The 18,450-nt window shown below is 34.3% G+C and overlaps 3 protein-coding genes across 6 annotated transcripts; 1 reads left to right on the plus strand and 2 right to left on the minus strand.

Annotated features, from left to right (window-relative positions):
* The first annotated feature begins 694 nt into the window (after nucleotides 1–694).
* LOC17887814 (F-box/LRR-repeat protein At2g43260) lies at nucleotides 695–1,822 on the plus strand. The gene is made up of 3 exons (XM_023784625.1): nucleotides 695–1,118; nucleotides 1,231–1,720; nucleotides 1,804–1,822. The coding sequence occupies exons 1-3, from the start codon at nucleotides 695–697 to the stop codon at nucleotides 1,820–1,822; spliced, it is 933 nt and encodes a 310-aa protein (XP_023640393.1).
* Nucleotides 1,823–2,488: 666 nt separating this feature from the next.
* LOC17888330 lies at nucleotides 2,489–6,963 on the minus strand. Of its 4 annotated transcripts, none has more exons than XM_023784504.1 (10): nucleotides 6,778–6,963; nucleotides 6,213–6,321; nucleotides 5,491–5,629; nucleotides 5,067–5,402; nucleotides 4,835–4,982; nucleotides 3,724–4,689; nucleotides 3,390–3,628; nucleotides 3,228–3,301; nucleotides 2,987–3,095; nucleotides 2,489–2,895 (listed from the first exon to the last, which is right to left on the minus strand). In XM_023784504.1, exons 2-10 carry the CDS (start codon nucleotides 6,260–6,262, stop codon nucleotides 2,860–2,862), a joined length of 2,097 nt encoding a protein of 698 aa, XP_023640272.1. In that variant the 5' UTR covers nucleotides 6,263–6,321; nucleotides 6,778–6,963; the 3' UTR covers nucleotides 2,489–2,859. The 4 variants fall into 4 exon arrangements, with proteins under 4 accessions (XP_023640272.1, XP_023640274.1, XP_023640273.1 ...); XM_023784506.1 differs by lacking the exon at nucleotides 6,778–6,963 and adding an exon at nucleotides 6,555–6,685; XM_023784505.1 differs by lacking the exon at nucleotides 6,778–6,963 and adding an exon at nucleotides 6,491–6,685.
* Nucleotides 6,964–11,056: 4,093 nt separating this feature from the next.
* On the minus strand, nucleotides 11,057–13,422 carry LOC17890528 (AUGMIN subunit 2). The gene is made up of 6 exons (XM_006294648.2): nucleotides 13,214–13,422; nucleotides 12,668–12,793; nucleotides 12,398–12,502; nucleotides 12,161–12,229; nucleotides 11,901–12,014; nucleotides 11,057–11,597 (listed from the first exon to the last, which is right to left on the minus strand). Exons 1-6 carry the CDS (start codon nucleotides 13,334–13,336, stop codon nucleotides 11,250–11,252), a joined length of 885 nt encoding a protein of 294 aa, XP_006294710.1. The 5' UTR covers nucleotides 13,337–13,422; the 3' UTR covers nucleotides 11,057–11,249.
* Nucleotides 13,423–18,450: the final 5,028 nt, after the last annotated feature.

The raw sequence follows: 18,450 nt of genomic DNA on the forward strand, positions 1-18,450 counted from the left end.
AAATACATTATTTGTATCATCTAATCTAATTGTATATATAAGTTAGTTTTAGAGAGGAACTAATTAACAAGTAACAATAATTCAAAACAAAAACTAACGTGTCCGAACGAGATCATAGACAAAACAACAGTTAGGTTTTTTTTATTCATCATCAGAATCATCCTTATCATGATGATAACACGAAGGCGAAGCTATCACTTGACTTAACTGAATCTTAAGACTAACTGGTTCTGTAACGCGATGACACATACATTATACGACCAAACCTCTCATTGGTGAGTCACATCCGAGTTAATCCGAGTCCACTCATTCTGTTCACCGTTTCCCACAGGCCATTAAGGTTAACGTGAGTCAGGATAATATTTTTAACTTTTACAGAAAATTAACAAAACAAAAATCAAATCAAATCAACCGCGAAAGTAAATAAAAAATAAAATAATATGAGAATGCCAAACATGAGATCATCCACTAATAAAGGAAAATAAAATTTATTTTTTAGATAACTCGAGCCTGTTATCTATCTTTTTTTTTTTAATTATATTTCATTTAAAAAAAAATTAGGTTGTTTTTTTTAATAACTTTGTTCATCTTTTCCAAAGACTATTAGATTTTTTTGGAGTATTAAGGTAGGACAATAATATATATAGAGAAAGAAACCTATCGAATGTTGGTAAAAAGAAGAGAAGAAAACTCAATGGAAGTAGGAAACTCGAACTTGAATTCAAATGTTCTTGAAGAATTGTTCCTTAGGCTTCCCCTGAAATCTCTCGGCAGATTCAAAAGCGTGTCGAAAGAATGGAAGTCCATACTGGAATCAAAGTGGTTCGTGGAGAGACATCTCAGTCTTGCAAAGTCTCGCCCTAATATCCTTCTGGCCTACCACTGCGACTGCGGCGTCTCCACGAGTATCCTCAACGGGCTGCAGCACTTCCTATGGAGCCTAGAGTTTGTCTATTTGCACTGTGACGCGACACGACCGTCGATGAGTTACGACGGTTTGGTTTGTTTTCCCAAAGCAGAGTTGGTCGACGTGGTGAACCCCTCCACGGGTCAACTCCGGCGATTCCATTGCCCCTCCCTCTTGAATCCCTGTCCCAACTCCGCTAAGTTTCACGAAGGTATGCCATATCTAGTTTTACTTGTGAGTCAATTTTTTTTTTTGGTAGGATCATATTTATATATATTATATGGTTGGTCTAATCTCTAAAGCTATGAATTCAAATTTTTCAGAATCATGGACGACTTATTTTCCGGGATATTGTGCGATGGGATTTGGTAGAGACAGCGTTAAGGGTTGCTATAAAGTAGTTAGGATCTTCCGTAATCCTAACTATTGCGATATCCTTGATGTCAACACTGGTGAATGGCGGAAGCTTTGGAAACCAAGTCGTTACAAGGTTGATGTCGGAAGAAAATCTACGTGTGTCGACGGATCAATCTACTGGTTACGAATTCATGTCAGCGGTTCTATCTACACGATACTAGCCTTGGATCTTCACTTAGAAGAGTTTCGTGCGGTCCCTCGTCCACCTCTTCCCAAGGGCATCGTGTTTGAAGCACAAATTGTCAACATTAACGATCGTCTTGCCATAGCCATGCCCGTTTCCCATCCTCTTCACCAATACGAGCTAGAGATATGGAGTATGGATTCACATAAAGAAACATGGAGCAAGACTCACTCCATTAGTTTAGCTTCTCTTGGTATGGTGGAGTACTCCAGGTCCTTCACACCCGTGATCCTCTCTAATCAAGGGGATGTTGTATTTTCTGACAATAACAACTACTTGTTCAAATATATTTCAGAGACAGACACGCTCCATAGCCTCCCTGATGACATTTGTGTTATATCTCCTTACGTTGAGAACTTTATCCCACTTCCGGCTCAGCAAGTCGAGTTAAGGACTGGAATCACTTGCCTCCACCCCGAAACAATAATATTGATTTACTCCGTTTGTTTTATAAAGAAATTTATCTTTGTGAAATCATACCTTGCCAAAATTTTGCGCCAATGTAACATACTTTAATGTGTGTTTTTACACTAAACTTTCTAATTTACGCTTAATCCAAAACAACTTTTATTAAATTTAATTCATTTATCATTTTAGATATGAGAATTTAACTAATGAGAAATTCTCTAAAATACCATATTTTAAGTTTATTTTCCAAAAATAGATAAAATTTTATTTTTCTCAAAATACCATAAACATAAAAATTGATTTTTAAAGGTGTAAAATATTTTTGAAACTTGGGTTTACTATTCAATATTTAGGGTATAGCTTTTAAGGGTGGGATAAGTGTTTAGGATTTAGGATTTACTTTTGAATGTTAAAAATGAAATTTAAAGTTTTGTGATATTTTAGATAAAATATTTTAGTGGTATTTTTATAAATAAAACTAATAATAGTATTATTGAAAATAAAAATCATATAGTGGTATTTATGAAATTCTCCCTTGATTCATTTATTACATGTCAAAATATTGACACATGTATAATTTAAAATTTTCTTAATTTGTGTGAACTCTTCCAAATACATATATAAAATCGAAACAGTTGCATGTTCTACAGTTTGATTAAGCTCTAGTCTTCATGCTCTCTTTTCTTTTTTTGTTATCGTTTATACATCCAAAACTTACCAATTCTGAGGAGGACGTCACTAGGATATTTGCAAGAAGCGTGAGTGTGTGTGAGTGTGACTCCTTTCCTATATACAACATGATTTGCCAGATTTGGGACAATGCTTCTTGGCGTCTGCCAGACTGCGACACAAAACCTATCTATATACATACTCTAAGAACCTATCACATCCGGTAAAAGGAGAGAACAAAAAATGAAAAGAATTGAGAATTTGGTTTTGAGTTCTATGCAAGGTGCAATTTCCTTCTAGTTCCGTCTCCCTGCAAATTGCAAAACATGATCATAACCGATGTGAGAAACGCAGATATGCCAAGTATGAGAAGAATATTGATGACTTTAGTAAAAACTTACTGTACGTTGATTGCTCTTAGCAGATTTGCCATGTCTTGAGTCTAGAGATTCTGGTCTCGTGGTTCGTCCATGTAGTCTCTCCATAAAGTCTTGTATGTGATTATATGTACTGCAAAGAAAACCAGATCACAAAAATATGTCAGAACTACTTATATAAAAAAGTGTAAACGTGTGTGAGAGAAATAGATGTCAGAAATGGTCATAGCGCAATGTGTATATGTGTGCGCTATCAATGCTTTACCTAAGCCGATGTCTGTTACAGGCAGCAAAGAAGGCCACAAAACCGTTCAGTATACTCCTGACAGCACGAAAAACCTGAAAAAATGAAGCAAAACACATTTAGTAACAATCGAAGTAGCAAAAGATTTAGATACTTTTGATTGTCTTCAAACTTTTTACTGACATGAGAAAAGAGGTCGTTCCAAAGCGTACGCCACATGGAGACTTCATAAGTCTTCACAGCTGCTTGAGAATCTGATGCAACCTGAAGTACGCTGCTCATATACCTCCATAAATCTCCAAGAACATCGAATATGTATGAGAAGGATAAAGATAAACCACTGGCCAAGGCAGCAACCACTCTGATCGGTGCATATACCACTTCCCATATGATCCAGAATAGAGGGAGTAAAACAGTATTTGCTGTAGAATCGAAAACAAAAAAGAGATCAGGATTATGATTATATTCTTAAAAATATAAGAATAATAATGCTCAAGCAGACGGTTAATATACTTACTGACGTTCCAAACTAGTGAGCCAATAAACCAAATGGGCAAAAACACCAATTCTACCACATCACCAACAAGATTCCAGCCAGACTCGATCACTATCCAAACTACTGAAACCAAGCTCGCCACTGTTTCTGCCAATGAATTCCACAAAGGTAGGAGTAGACCGAGAGTATCTATGATAGGATTTACCAGAGGCATTATGAGTAAAGAAACAAATGGCTGAATAGCACGTGCCATGGTTAAAGCCCACTTGACAGCTTTCTGAAAATTGTGAAGAAACAACATCGTTCCCAAGTACTTTATCCGTGATACCATGTCCCAAGTTTCAACCCAATCAAAGAGTGGACCGCATAACCGAGATGCAGTGGCCTTCAGAACAGGGACATTTTTGTACAGGTCATAAAAACCAATCACAACGGTGACGACTGATATCATCACATATAATGCTCTCGCAAAAAGGCACATCCAGGGTCGGTAAAGATGACAGAAACCAGGATAAGACTGCAGAAACAAGACCCATGAAGGGAGACCAGCTTCTAGTAAAGTCAGCAAGCGTATGTCAGCCATTATAACCTCTCGCAATTTGAAAGGGAGATCACGGTCACCACACCTAACAAGAACTAGAAGATCCTTATATTGGGTTGCTTCAATGATGTTCTCACCATCAGGTACATGGCTTTCCCAATGGTCCACAGAGTTATCTTTTCTTTTTGGTGTCTCCTCCATATAGTCAATTTCAACTCCGGTACTGATTGCCTTAGTTACTCTTCTTCTCTTGTACGGTCCAGTCAGAGGCGGTGTGTGAGGCTCGTTTTCATCATAATCTGCAGCAGAATGATTAACGTTGAAGACACTTCTGGAGCAGCAAGGAGAGTCATATTCACCAGAAAGATTGTCGCTGCTGAGGTTGTCATCATCATCAACAGGAGAAGTTTTCGAGAATTCTGCTTCAGCGTCATAAAAAACCTCTCCTGCAAGAGTTACAATACTATAAGCTTATTTAACCCAGGGAGCCATAAAGGTGAAAGGTTAAAAGCATGTCAGATATATCACCAATTAAAGCAAAGTTGCTGATGAAAAAGAATTTCAAAACTAAATCAGAGCAAATTATCATACCTATAGTTGAGTCGAGATATTCCCTCAAGCAAGACTTTTCAGCTTTTGATCCAGAGAACCACTGAGACATGCTTTTTACAGCTTGATCGATACTCTCAAACTCCCACCTTCGCATCAACTTAGCTTCTATAGCAAGAGACGTGTCTGTCTACATAAAGAAATATAGATCAAGTAAGAAACAAGAAAAAATATAAACTGGGAGAGCAAAACAATGGACAGTTGCAAGGGGTACCAGTAGTTCATTCAAGTAATTGATACCCCTGACATTGGCCCATTCAACTTCAAACACGATGAAACCGTACAAGGTCTTGTGTAGCTGCTTTTTTAGAAACAAAGCGCTCTGCAGTTTCTTAGCAGGTATTTTCTTCTTCGAAAAAGTTGTGGCATCTATCAATGAGAACCACTTCTTAAGCTTCTTCATCTTTCTATCGTTAGGCTGGGGCTGAGAACACGTCTCTTTAGGCTTATGCTCCTCCTTCTGCTTTGGATTTTCCATCTTCTCCTCCTCCTGCCTCTGATTTTTCTTCTCCCCTCGACCTTTCGTGTTTGCAAAAGGGGAAAGTCTGGACTGCAAACAAAGATAGATGGGTCAGTTCATCATAAATTTTCACCTGGACAACACAAACAAGAAATAAAGTTGAAGCAGCTGTTACAACCTTTGTAACCATAAGTTGCCAGAAATGAGCAGATCTGGTGCCAGGATTCAACCATGGCCGGTTGTCCACCAATATGTAAATCTTTTTACTTTTGTTGCCCAGAAAAATACTGAGATCAGAAAGATATGACTGCAAGTCTCTGAAACAAACGAAAAGTAAAACAAAGCTTAACCAGACAAGCAAAGAACAACATCAGGCAAATAAAATGTGACAATGTAGTAAACTTTTTTGATGCAAACACGCAAACTAATAATCCTATTGCTGGAATTTTGCAAGAACACATGCTTGAGCTATACTTAAATTTCACAGGGAATATTAAAAGTGATTAACAACAAGAACAGATACTACTTCAGATTCAGGAAAAGAACCTAAGCCCTGCATCGAAATTCTACAGGCATTGGATTCAGCTTACATACAAAATAAGGAAAGGAACCAACAAAAAGAAAAGAAAAAAAGCCAAACTCTAAAAAGAAACTGTCAAAAACCAAAACAGATGTTGTTTTGTCTGAAAGTAGAAGATATAAATTTCCTAGAAAGGTCCAACAATGGCTGAGAGCAAGGCTTATATAATAATGGAAAAGCAAACACAAAACAGGAAACTACTTTCTTGTACTTGTAAACATATAATTTTCATAGACATAAAAGTTACAGAATCATTGATCTCTGAATATACTAAGAAAACAATTGCCATCAAAGAGAAGCGGGAGAGAGATAACATGTACCCGATCTGGAGACTCGACAAGTGGAAAACACATTTTGTTTCATGCCCCATCTATTATCTCCCAATTTTCCAATTAAACGTCAAATTGACCTCAAATTCCCTGAAAATCACTGGAAAATAACAAAACAGAGTTCAGTAAGAATTCGTCATTACCATGATTGAGAGAATTATCCATAGATATTACAAGAGAAAGTGGTGAAAGATTCTAGAGATAAAATGGTGGATGTGATTGTAAAGAAAACATAAATATGGGGAGGATTTAGTCAAAATTGAGATTACTTAATAAAAAAGGAAACTCTAGAATCTCTAGGTATAAAGGAAGCTCGTTAAATCGAATGAATACCGAACGCCGGCGAACAGAAACAGCAATGGCCGGAGAAAATTGAACCACACACAAACAACGGATCAGATCAAAATCAAAACCACAATTAATGTCCGAAACAACAACCGCGAACATAAAAAAAAAAAACAGAGCCGATGGTTTATCACCAGAGAAACCAAGAATTTGAAATTTGAGAGAGAGAGAGAGAGAGAGAGAGAGAGAGAGAGAGAGAAATTGGGTTTACTTGGAATGGAAGAAGAAGAATATTTCCAAAAAAAGACGTCTCAGGGTGACAGCAAAGGGGGTAAAACGGTAAATTTAATAGCCAAGGATGACGGGGGAGGGTAAGGGCTGTGTTTGTGTCGTTATGGCGCCCAGTGCCAGTGCCAGGGGGGGTTCTCGTCGGGTTGTATCTTCACCGGAGCACGTCGAAGAAGAGAGAGAGAGAGAGACGATTAAGAAGAGAGAAGAGAGCTTACGGGAAGATATATAAACATACGCGTGGGATAAGAGAGGTCCTTTCTATAGGCAAGCGCGTGTATTTCCTATTTTTTATATATTTTCTCATATTTGCTTTAAGGTCCTTCAAGATTTGATTTATTCTGAATTATAATCCCGCATAAGAAGAAAAGGAATCTTTTAATTAAATGAGCAATAAATGAGATTTCGGTAATGAATTTAAATAAGGGAAAATTGGAAATAAGAGACATTTTTTAAAAACTTTGTCCATATATACCTTTTTTAAAAAAGTTTGGTGAATTAAGATTTTTTGAAAAATTAAACTCCATTTATACCCTCAATTATAATTAAGTAACTATTGTTAAATGATACATATAATACATAAAAAGATACATATAATACATAAGCCTCGTCCAGATCATCTCTTAATACATAAAATACAATAATACATATACAAAAATATTTTAAGACAATGCAAATACATAAGCCTCGTTTGATCAGATCTGGTAAGAAAAATAGTTACTTTTTGTATATGTATTTTATATGAATAAAATACAATAATACATATAATACATAAAAAGAAAAATCAGAAAAAGAAAAAAAAATCAGAAAAAAAAAGAGTCTCCTTAAGCCTCCGCCGCTTCTTCTCCTTGAAGCCTCCGCCGCTTCTTCTCCTTGGTTTCTCAAGATGTACTGTATTGCAAAGTAACTAATCTCGCACGTTTTACTTCAACATCAATAAATACCCACTGCTTAGTAGCATCTAATCTCCATAAACCACAAGTAACATAGATTTGCATCATAATTAAAAGAAAAAACTCAACAACTTTAAGAGAATGGAGAAAAGAAAGAAGAAGAAGTCGTGACTATAGTTTTAGGAACATAATTTAGGGTTACAATCGTTTTTTTTTATAAAAAATACTTCTAAAATTTTCAGATTACGTATTCTGAAAAAATCTGTAGAGAATCTGAATCATATATTCGATTCTAACTGAATTATTTACTTTCCTAATTATCCGATTTTGTTTCCATATTTATATAACCGAATATTTTTTAGAATACATATTCAAAAATATTTTAGGATTTATATTCTACACTTTTCAGAACATGTAGTAAATTGTAGGATACATATTCTGAATTTTGCAGAACATAGAATATTTTTAGAATTTGTATTCTGAATTCCAAAAATTCGTATTCTGAAACTTTTGGAACATGTTTTCTGTTCTAAAATTCGTAGAACATGTACAAAATAGTAGAATGGATAATCTAAATGTTTCAGAACATAAGAATACGTATTCTGAAATAAGAAAACGTTTTCTAAACTTTTCAGAACAAAAATCATCTACAGTAAAACCTCTATAAATTAATAATGTTGGGACCATGAAAATCTATTAATTTATAGAGGTATTAATTTATCGATAAATAGAGAGATATTTCTAATTTGGAAAATATTTTCAAACAATATTTAAAAATAAGATTTAATCATGATAATTAGTATTTTATATATTCAATTACAAATAAAATAATAATAATTATGTATTAAAATAGAATGCTAACTATTTTTCATATAGTAAAATATTAGAAATAAAATCTAACAAAAACTAATGTGTTTATATATACATATATTTTGAAAATTTTACCTAATTATTAATTTATAATTTTGATGGGACCATATATTTACAAAGGATTTTCAAAAAAATTATTATCTTATTATTTTATCGAAATATGTCTAAAATTACACTGGTCCCAACTTGGGACCGGATAAATTTATTAATTTATAGAAGTTATTAATTTATCGAGTATTAATTTATAGAGGTTTTACTGTATGTGAAATTCAATTATTTTTCAAAAAAGTTGAAAAGCCTTTTCTTCAAATATAATGTATAATGACTTATTTACATTATTTGATAATTTTCAACTTTAAAAATCCCTTAAAATTTGATTTATATGTTAGTAGGGGTAGTTCAGTCAAGATTGACAATTTCAAAAAAAAGGTATATATGGACAAACTTTTGAAAATATGTCTATTTTTTCCAATTTTCCCTTTTTTTTTTTTTTGTCATAAATAAAAAAGGGATGCAACACGAGGACTTCCCGGGAGGTCACCCATCCTAGTACTACACTCGCCCAATTTTTCCAATTTTCCCTTAAAATAAATGAATTTGCATGGTGTAAGTATAGTATTATTGAAAAAGTAGATAAATGGATAATAATATATAATGAATCTTTTTAGTTGTTGTACTTAGAATATTACTTGAGGGGTACATTCGGATCCTATTGTACTTGTCATTGTCATTAATGAGAACTCTTTCGGAGATATTTACCAAATGTCATTTACGGAAAATAAATCAAGTAATAATGAAATAAATTGTTGGCAACAAAATAAAATTTTATAAAAAAAAGTTAAAGCAAGAAAAATCAAAACTTTCTTTAAAGACACGAAATATGGATAGGGTGTCGAGTGGGAGGGATTGACGCATGGAGATGATGAAATGACCAACATTGAAGTTTATGTGTAGTAATAGTTGCTTTGAAAAGTGTATCATCATCCGGCATTTAATCTGCGAGAAACACGAATATTCATGTCGGCATACACACATTAAATTGCTTCTATATGTATTTTTTCATTAAAATTTAATAAATTGTATTCTTGAAAATTGAAGAAAATAAAAATTTATCTCATTTTTTGGGAAAGAAAGTAATATAAATTGAAGGTGAAATTTGGTTTTGATAAATTGGACGAATACATTGAACTATTTGTTCACCATATTAAAAAAACTAAATAACATTTTTACCTATTAAGTGGACTATTGTTTATAATTGGGATATGCCATGAAAGGAGTATGAAAAACAAAAAAAAACGCAATTGAATGAAACAGAAAATTGTGTTTCTAGATTTTCGTAATATCCAAAACATTAATACTGTCATGGTATCATTTGCATATTTTGCATACTTTATTTGCCCACTATAAAATGTTATATTATTATTGTTTTGTAGTCACAACACACTATTCGGACCATCAACCAAACATAGCCGCTAAACCGAATATACACATATAACTGTGACTACTACTAATCAGAGGTTGGTCTGAAACTTTGGGGGTAATTACGGAAGTGTTGTTTTGAAAAAAAGGACACGCGCTTGCAGTGCGTGAGGAGGATATGGAGTATGGGGAAAGAAGACCCAATCAAAATTTGGACGTATATGATCTATTATTATGTATATTTCGAACACAAAGAGCTCGTGGTAGGTCCTCTTTAACGCCGCTTTTATCAATTTTATCTACTGGCTGGAACTAAAACTACTAGAGAAGCTCCTCTCCTCCTACGTAATAATAATAATTGAGAAGAAACCAACTCAACGCAAGTGATGTCTCTCTATTATTAATTATCTATATGATGATGCATTATTGCGGATTCACGTTACATATGCATTCTACGTATATCAAAACAACAACTAATGTGTGTGTTTTGAGAACGATCACCAAAGATTCAACTAGTTCTTTCATTTCTATAATGATAGTTTTCCATCATACACAACTTCGAATACTTTATTAGCCTTCTCATATGCATATTAATTTTTTGTATGTAGGCAAATAAAAATTCTTTTTTAAGTTTTGCTAAATTCACGATCAACTTCTAATTAAGACCAGACCGCGCTAGATTACACTAGCTAGGTTGCTAAAAATATTCTTAGGTGCGGGACTCAATTAAAGTTGTCTTAAATTCATGGTCTACACTCTTTAACATCATTTAGACCATACGAGTTTATAAGTGGAGTGCATTGTGCTTTCGAATTTAAATTTATTTATAGACCTATCAAGCCATCCTATATTAGATTATCTAGCATTCTCGACTAAAGCAATCCCGACGTCTAATGAAAAATTTAATTTTATCATAGCCATATAGCTCATGTCACATTTCATAGTTCACACACCCCTCTCATTTCATGAAATTCACTTAGTTCATACTTCAATCAGATGAAAATTAACACGTGCAATTCTTAGATACAACTAAACGAAGACACTGTCGATAACATTGAACTTCTTATCTAAATAGGAAAATGTTAAAACCCACAGGCCACAGCACTTACTCATAATATATATACTTGGAAACCCAAGGTTGAAATGATATACACTGTTAAGTTTCACTCAAAGATTTAGATTCAAATCCACTAAGGACACTAATGCTGATAAAAACAAAACACAAATCGAGATATCAAAAACCTCAATTAAAGACTGGACAAGTGCAAACTCTTTAAACGCTACTCTTTTTTACAGAAGGAGGCCAAGATAGTCTACGGTTTGAATTGTTATTACCATCCTCATCTTCTTCTTCTGCTTCATCTTGATCATTGTTTTGTCTCCTTGTTGTCTGAACTGCTAAGTCGTCGAAGCTTGACTCTATTCTCCCTTGAGGTGGAGTCACACAATCTGAGTCCCTATGCGTCATTTCGTTACCTCCCCCTGGTGTTGTTGGTAATGAAACTGCAGAGTTACCTACTCGAAGGTCTTGAAGAGTCGCAAATGATTCTCTCATCGCAGACATGGCCTCAAAAAATCTCGTGCATGACGCTAGTGCCACGGGTATTGGACGCAACATTTCCTATGAATTTGAGGGGGAATGAAAAGTAGCGATATTGAGATTATAGCATTTAAAACCAAAAAAATCAACTGTTATTGTGCAACATATTCCATAAAGTGGCAAAATCTCTTTATCTCTACCTGCAAAGAGATTAAAACACACAGAAAACTATTTTTCTGAGTTGCAGAGAGAATTCTTCAGCAATGGTATACAGTTTACACTATGAAAAACATATTATATCCCAACAGAGACGAATATATGTAATGTGGGTTACGCCTAAGAGGATGTAAATAGTAAAATATGTAAAAGAGAGTAGAATCATACCCCCCAAACTGTAGGAGGTTCCTTAAAGTTTTGGCTCCACTGAAAATCAGATACCGATGCTGTTAAGGCGCCATAATCACTGGCAGCTTTCATTAGCAACTCTGAAAATTGTTTCTGAAAACAAAGCAGAAAAAGTCATGAGACACAGCATCTTTTTTCAACGGTGTAATTTCAGATACAAATCAAGTCTAGAATTGCTAGAGCAATAAGGTTTAGTTAATCATCAAAGTAGGAAAATTATATCAAATGACATGACTCACCTGATATTCTGCTTCAACTGGAATGCAATCTAGCGAATAAGGTTGTTGGAGACGAGCAATGATGCGATCCTGTTATATAAACAGACAAATAATGTAAGACTTCAACTACATGTTCAAGAATCAAAGAAAAGATAAGACGGCCATAGGAAGTCCTCAGGAGCTAATGTTTCCAACACATTCAACCCATTTCCAGAAGAAACGAAGATTTAGAGGTGAGTAAAAAGAGAAATTATCTACCTTGTTTTGTATAACATCTTTCAATATTTGAGTAATCCTTGACAGAGTCTCGATTTTCTTTTGCATTTCACTCACATGAGTCAAATGTGACACATTTTTATCGTCCTGAAAATTTGCAAACAAAGAAGTTATATACAAAGCATTTAACAATACCATTTACATATATCAACCAGCATACAACTATCAGGCTATGCAAATTTTAAGATCCAAATCAGTTGTTCCACTTTGAAAGAGAAAACAAAAAAAAAAAAAAAACTCTGACAAGTATACCTTCCTTCCTTGAAGCTCGACCTGCAAGTCTGCAATTTTCCTTTGAACAGCAGATAACTCTCTCAACACCCTTATCAAATCGTCACCTCTTTCACCATTTGACAACGCCAAGCTTTGTAATTCTTCCTGCATTGGAAATGATCAAGCTCAATTCAATATCCATTAAAGCTTTTACCACATTGTAAGCCGAAGCAGCTGAGTGATATGAAAACGAATTTTCCCAAAATGAGTCCAATTAAACAGATAAATTCTACTAATTTTCCCAAAATGAATCCAATTCTCTAATTCAGCAGATTCAACACAGTAATGCCCAGAGATCAAAGATCTTATTTTGTCAATATATGGTCTAGTGATTCGTATAAGTCACAAGCAGCTAAAACTCCTAATCTCCTTTAAATTCTAGATCTCATACCGTTTCTTCTACAAGTCAAATCTAACAGCAAGAACCAGAGTAGACACTATACTCAGCTAACGAAAGTAATCCAAAGACAAATTTCAGATTCAGGTGAGATTCAAGTGAATAAGAGAAGCGATTGGTTAAGTTACCTGGGAAGGAGGAGGAGCGACGGCGAAGCCGAGATCGGCGGCGATGGAAAGAGCATCAGACAACCCGCCGATGCGCCTGATCGGTTTCTTCCCAACCCACGTCGTGTCGCTTCCCATCGACATCTCTCAACAAAGCTTTCCGGTGACGGATCCACAATATATTTTTCTGGTAGTGCGAAAATAATAATAAAACCAAATTCAAAATTGTTCAAATACTTTCTCAATCATAATAAAACTAACTTTGTTATTGAGTTAACCAAAAGTAGCAACATAATGGGAAGAACGCAGCGAATTAATTCGTCTTAACAAAACAAATGGGCCTTAAGCCCAACAGTTTGCTGAAAGTATCCGATAGCCCAACATGTTATCCAGAGGAGAAGCTATAACCAATTAATTAAAAACCAATGAGATCATGAAACCTAAAGTAGTAATGTATAACCTAAAGTATATTGGTGGTCTTTGCCCCAAAGAAAAAAAAAGTATATTGGTGGTCTAAGAGATATATTATACATTATTATAAAGTTAGAAACCACTAAAATTAAATTTATTTGTCTCGATTTAAATATGATGAACGAGATAAAACAATAATTAAGATTAATTTTGAAGTGAGCAACGAAAGATACCAAATTACAAAAGTAAAAAAAAAAAAAAATTGCAAAAAGCGACAAAAAAAACAACTTGAAGGAAACTTAACGGTGAAGAAGCCACATCACATTTCACATGCAATGCAATTTCGCGTGCCTTGGGAGTTAGATCATTTAACTAGAGGATTAAACAAACACAATTATCTATAACTCAAATTAGAGTTAAACTATAAGACTTGAGATATGTTCGAGCTGTTTTAAACCAAATTTATAAGTTGCATTTTGTTTTTTGACAATATGTTTTACAACTAACTAGTTCATATAAAATCCCGTCTCGTATTCGTGGAGATGGTCCGTACGTGATTCATGAATGCAATATCAATTAGCATAGTAGTAGTAGAAGTAAATCATGAGAAGGAAGGAAGGAGGAACGTACTTACTCGGTCGTCTACAAATTAACAACTCGAACATTAATCAAAGAGCTTAATGCTTACGTACGGCACATTTTTGTTACAAAAACAAAATTTGGGATCGTCGGTGGGAGATTATGAAATATGGAACAAGTCTATAAAACAAGATAGTACATTTATATATTTCTATTATGAATAAAGTTTTTCACTTTATACAAAGACTCTTTAGTGAGTGTCACAGTTTAATTATAGTAGTAGTATTGAAAAAAAACGTTGGGATTTGATTGTTACATTTATTAATTTAATATATTGCATTTAATATGCTGCATTATTATGGATCACCAATGATTCTGCATGAATTTAAGAGAGAGAGAAAGAGAATTTAAAAAAACCATAGATTTTTCATCTATTGTCATTGACCTTTGAGTTGTCTGTCATGTTATCATCACTCTGAAAATATTTATGCATCCACAAAAAAAAAAAAATTGATAGTCTTATATGTTTCATTCCTTTAAATAATAAGCTAACTAAATTTATGGTTAAAGAAATATATCATTGTATATTACTTTAATCAATCAAGTTAATTGATAGTCTATATGTTTCTTATTATCATAATTTCTATTAAAAAAATTGTATTTAATTAGAAAATAGACTTTATAGGTTTTATATGTATAAAAGTTACTATTGATGAATTATAAGTGAAAATTATTTGTTTAAAGTTATAGAAAAAGATAGATTATAAGAAAATGGATATATAAAATCAATTTTATATGGTTTTTAATATGTGTAAAAAACTTAAAAGTGAACTAGTATTGATTAGGAAGAAAGGGTAAAGAATGGTGGATACATATAGTGTAAAAAACTTAGTTGGGGCTTTGGAGTTCGTCGGTGATATGAGGAAACAGGTGGCGCTCAATCATTTGAGAAGATCTGAGTTATTTGGGAATGAAGATTGGACCCATCAACGAGACAACATTATTAATTTCCGTAGTTAGTTCAAAGTTTAGAGCGTTGGTTGCACGAACCACTGAACCAGTAGTAACCCACACCAGCTTATGGTTTAATAATCATACTAGTATTTTATTTGTGACACATCTAAATATATAATAAGTCTTGCCATCTGGTTTTGATCTAAAACACTTTGAAACTAAAACAAAACACTTGGGCTACTAGAAGAACTTTGTTTTTACTCAAGCTTAAATATTTTATAAATAACACACACAGAGAGACCACGTTAAAACGTAAAGACGGATTGGAAGTTTAATTGTTAAAAGAAATTAGTTTTTGTTTTGTCAACAGCTATGGTGTATATAGTTTTAAATTTTTTTATTGATTGATAAAATGGTAAAGAAATGAACACATGTTCCCCGTTAAGTGTTAACAACAACATATCTATATTTACGTCTCAGCCATACTTTATTTTGGGTGGTTAGTTAAGTCAAAGTATATTGACCTATCTGTCGGTCGAGGCTCGAAGGTAACAAAACGGGTGAGGGCCACGGCCACACACATACTCGAAAATCAAATGTCGGTGCTGAGAAAAACGATAAACCGCTTAAACCGGCGATCAGGAAAACCTGAATTACTGCGAAATTTATGGTTGTAGGAACTGGCATCACACGTGTATGTGTCTCTTTGTGGCCATTCTCTCTATACCCCTCAGTTTTTATTAGTGGTTGGCAAATCCCTATTTTAACTATTAAGTGATCCAGCTCCATCTCTTTAAACCATATTTAAAGTTCCATCATAAATTCTTGAAAAAATATTGGGAGAGTTTAGGTTTATAGATATGATTAAATGAAGCTAGACGAAACGAATCCAATATTAGTTCGTAGCCATCCATGCATGCGGATATAAATTTGAGTTTGACATATATATATATGCTTTTGCTACTTCCACAATTCGTATTGGTTTTTAGTTTTACTAATTCCTAGTATATTACTACTACTGTTTTCTTTTTTCTTGTTATATATGTAATGATTAGTTTATGAATAAATTTGTTCTAGAAGACTAGAACATACAGTGTCGATAGCTAAACTATTGTACTGAGTACTGACTACTAAACTACCTATAAACAGAAATTTAAAACTAAAATCTTCGAATATCTATCAAGAACTCAGCTTCATCAGCTTGAAGAAGAAGAAAAGCTAGAGAGAGAGAGTGAGCTGAAGATAAAGTAGGAGAGATAAAATCGTAACTATTCTCATTAACTGTAAAAGAATGTTTACAATACTGTATTTATACAAGTGTATTCTTAGTAACATACTGAGCTTATACTAAGTAAGAAATACAGAGTAAAATACTCATGATACACCCCCGCAAACCTTAGAATCCGAGCATAGAGAAGGATTATAAAGGTTTGACAGAGACATGCGAACCAGTAATGTGTGAAAAGGCTTCGGATGAAGTGCTTTTGTCAATATATCCGCCAATTGGTTCTCACTGGAAACATGTAGAGCTTTGAGTTTCCCAAGCTTGATCTGGTCTCTGATGATATGACAATCAATCTCGATGTGTTTGGTCCTCTCATGGAAGACAGGATTTGTTGCAATGTAGATGGCAGATTTGTTGTCACAAAAAATCTTGGCAGTTGCAGTCACTTGAACATTGAAAGCCTGAAGAAGTTGTTGAATCCATAGAATCTCTCTTGTTGCTTCAGCCAAACTTCTATATTCTGCTTCAGTACTGCTATGACTTGCCACTTGTTGCTTCTTTGACTTCCAACTAATCAGAGAGGTTCCTAGATACACACAAAAGCCAGATACTGATCTTTTAGTATCTTTACAAGTTCCCCAATCTACATCAGCAAAAGCATTAATGCAAAGATCTGTGTTGACAGAATAGAATAACCCTTGACCAGGACTTCCCTTAAGGTATTTAAGAATCCTGTAAACTGCCTGAAGGTGTTGATCTGTGGGAGCTTGAATGTATTGGCTGAGCTTATGTACTGCATAGGTGATGTCTGGTCTTGTAATGGTCAGATATAATAACCTTCCAACCAATTCTCTGTATAACCGAGGAGTATCTAATGGCAGTCCTGATTCACTTGTTAATGTCACATAAGGATCCATTGGCACATCCTGAGGTTTACACGCTAATAAACCAGTATCCTGCAGAAGATCTAAAGTATACTTTCTTTGACATACTGATATTCCTTTAGCAGTTCTAGCAATTTCCAGACCTAGAAAGAATCTTAACTGTCCTAAATCCTTGATCTTGAAAGCTTTAGCTAAGACATCTTTCAGAGCAGCCAAATCAGTAGCATTGTTACTAGCTATAGCAATATCATCAACATAAACCAATACTGCTATAAAACTAGTTTCTGTAACTTTGAAAAACAAAGTAGTATCTGCGGGTGATTGCATAAAACCATCTTCTAACAATGTGTTTGTGAATAATTTGTTCCATTGCCTAGAAGCCTGTTTTAACCCATAGATAGACTTGTGTAATCTACACACAGCATTGGGAGGAAGAGTTTCTGAGTTACCTGGAGTGTAACCTTGAGGTAAACTCATGTATATCTCCTCTTCCAATTCACTATGCAAAAATGCATTAGAGACATCCATCTGACTCAATTCCCATCCTTCTTTTGCTGCAAGACCTAGCATCATCTTAACACTTGTGAGCTTTGCAACAGGTGAGAATGTTTCATTAAAATCAACTCCCTCCTGTTGTGTGTATCCCTTAGCCACTAATCTGGCCTTATAACGCTCCACAGTGCCATCAGAATGATACTTTATGGTGAATACCCACTTGCAACCAACAACATTCTTCCCTGGTGGTAGAGAAGTCACACTCCATGTCTTGTTAAGCTCCATGGCCTGCAATTCCTCATTACAAGCTATTTTCCATTTCTCAGATGCCATGGCTTGATGAAATGTTTTAGGTTCAGTTTCCATAGAATATGATAAGATATAGGAACAAAATGTTGGTTTGAAAAGATCATAGGAAAGAACAGAGGATAGTGGATATGGAGTGGTATGATTAGGGGGAAGTGATGGAGAAATTTGTGCTAATGCACAATGGTATTCGGATAAGTAGCTAGGTGCCTTAGCCTGTCGTTTTGGTCTATCCCTAGGTAGTGCAACTGTTATATTTTCTGAACTCATAGTATTAGAAGTATTTATTTCCCTAGACTCCCTATCTATATGAGTAATTTCCTGTTCCCTAGCATTAGTAGTAGTAGTAGTAGTTCTATTATTTGCAGGAACATCATGTAAAATTTTAGCAGAAGTATCAGACA

This window comes from Capsella rubella, unplaced genomic scaffold (assembly GCF_000375325.1).
Source record: "Capsella rubella cultivar Monte Gargano unplaced genomic scaffold, Caprub1_0 scaffold_4, whole genome shotgun sequence".
Classification (NCBI taxonomy): Eukaryota; Viridiplantae; Streptophyta; class Magnoliopsida; order Brassicales; family Brassicaceae; genus Capsella; species Capsella rubella.

Bases quoted from the DNA above. Each gene is read 5' to 3' on its own strand.
- LOC17890528 (XM_006294648.2), bottom strand. From the start codon at position 13,336: ATGTCGATGGGAAGCGACACGACGTGGGTTGGGAAGAAACCGATCAGG. The intron at 12,230-12,397 runs GTAGATAATTTC...TTTATATAACAG, and splicing joins AAGATGTTATACAAAACAAG to GATCGCATCATTGCTCGTCT. The intron at 12,015-12,160 runs GTGAGTCATGTC...CTTTGTTTTCAG, and splicing joins CAGTTGAAGCAGAATATCAG to AAACAATTTTCAGAGTTGCT.
- LOC17887814 (XM_023784625.1), top strand. From the start codon at position 695: ATGGAAGTAGGAAACTCGAACTTGAATTCAAATGTTCTTGAAGAATTG. The intron at 1,119-1,230 runs GTATGCCATATC...CAAATTTTTCAG, and splicing joins CTCCGCTAAGTTTCACGAAG to AATCATGGACGACTTATTTT.
- LOC17888330 (XM_023784504.1), bottom strand. From the start codon at position 6,262: ATGGGGCATGAAACAAAATGTGTTTTCCACTTGTCGAGTCTCCAGATC. The intron at 4,690-4,834 runs GTATGATAATTT...TAACTCTTGCAG, and splicing joins ATATCTCGACTCAACTATAG to GAGAGGTTTTTTATGACGCT. The intron at 3,302-3,389 runs GTCAGTAAAAAG...TCATTTTTTCAG, and splicing joins GGAACGACCTCTTTTCTCAT to GTTTTTCGTGCTGTCAGGAG.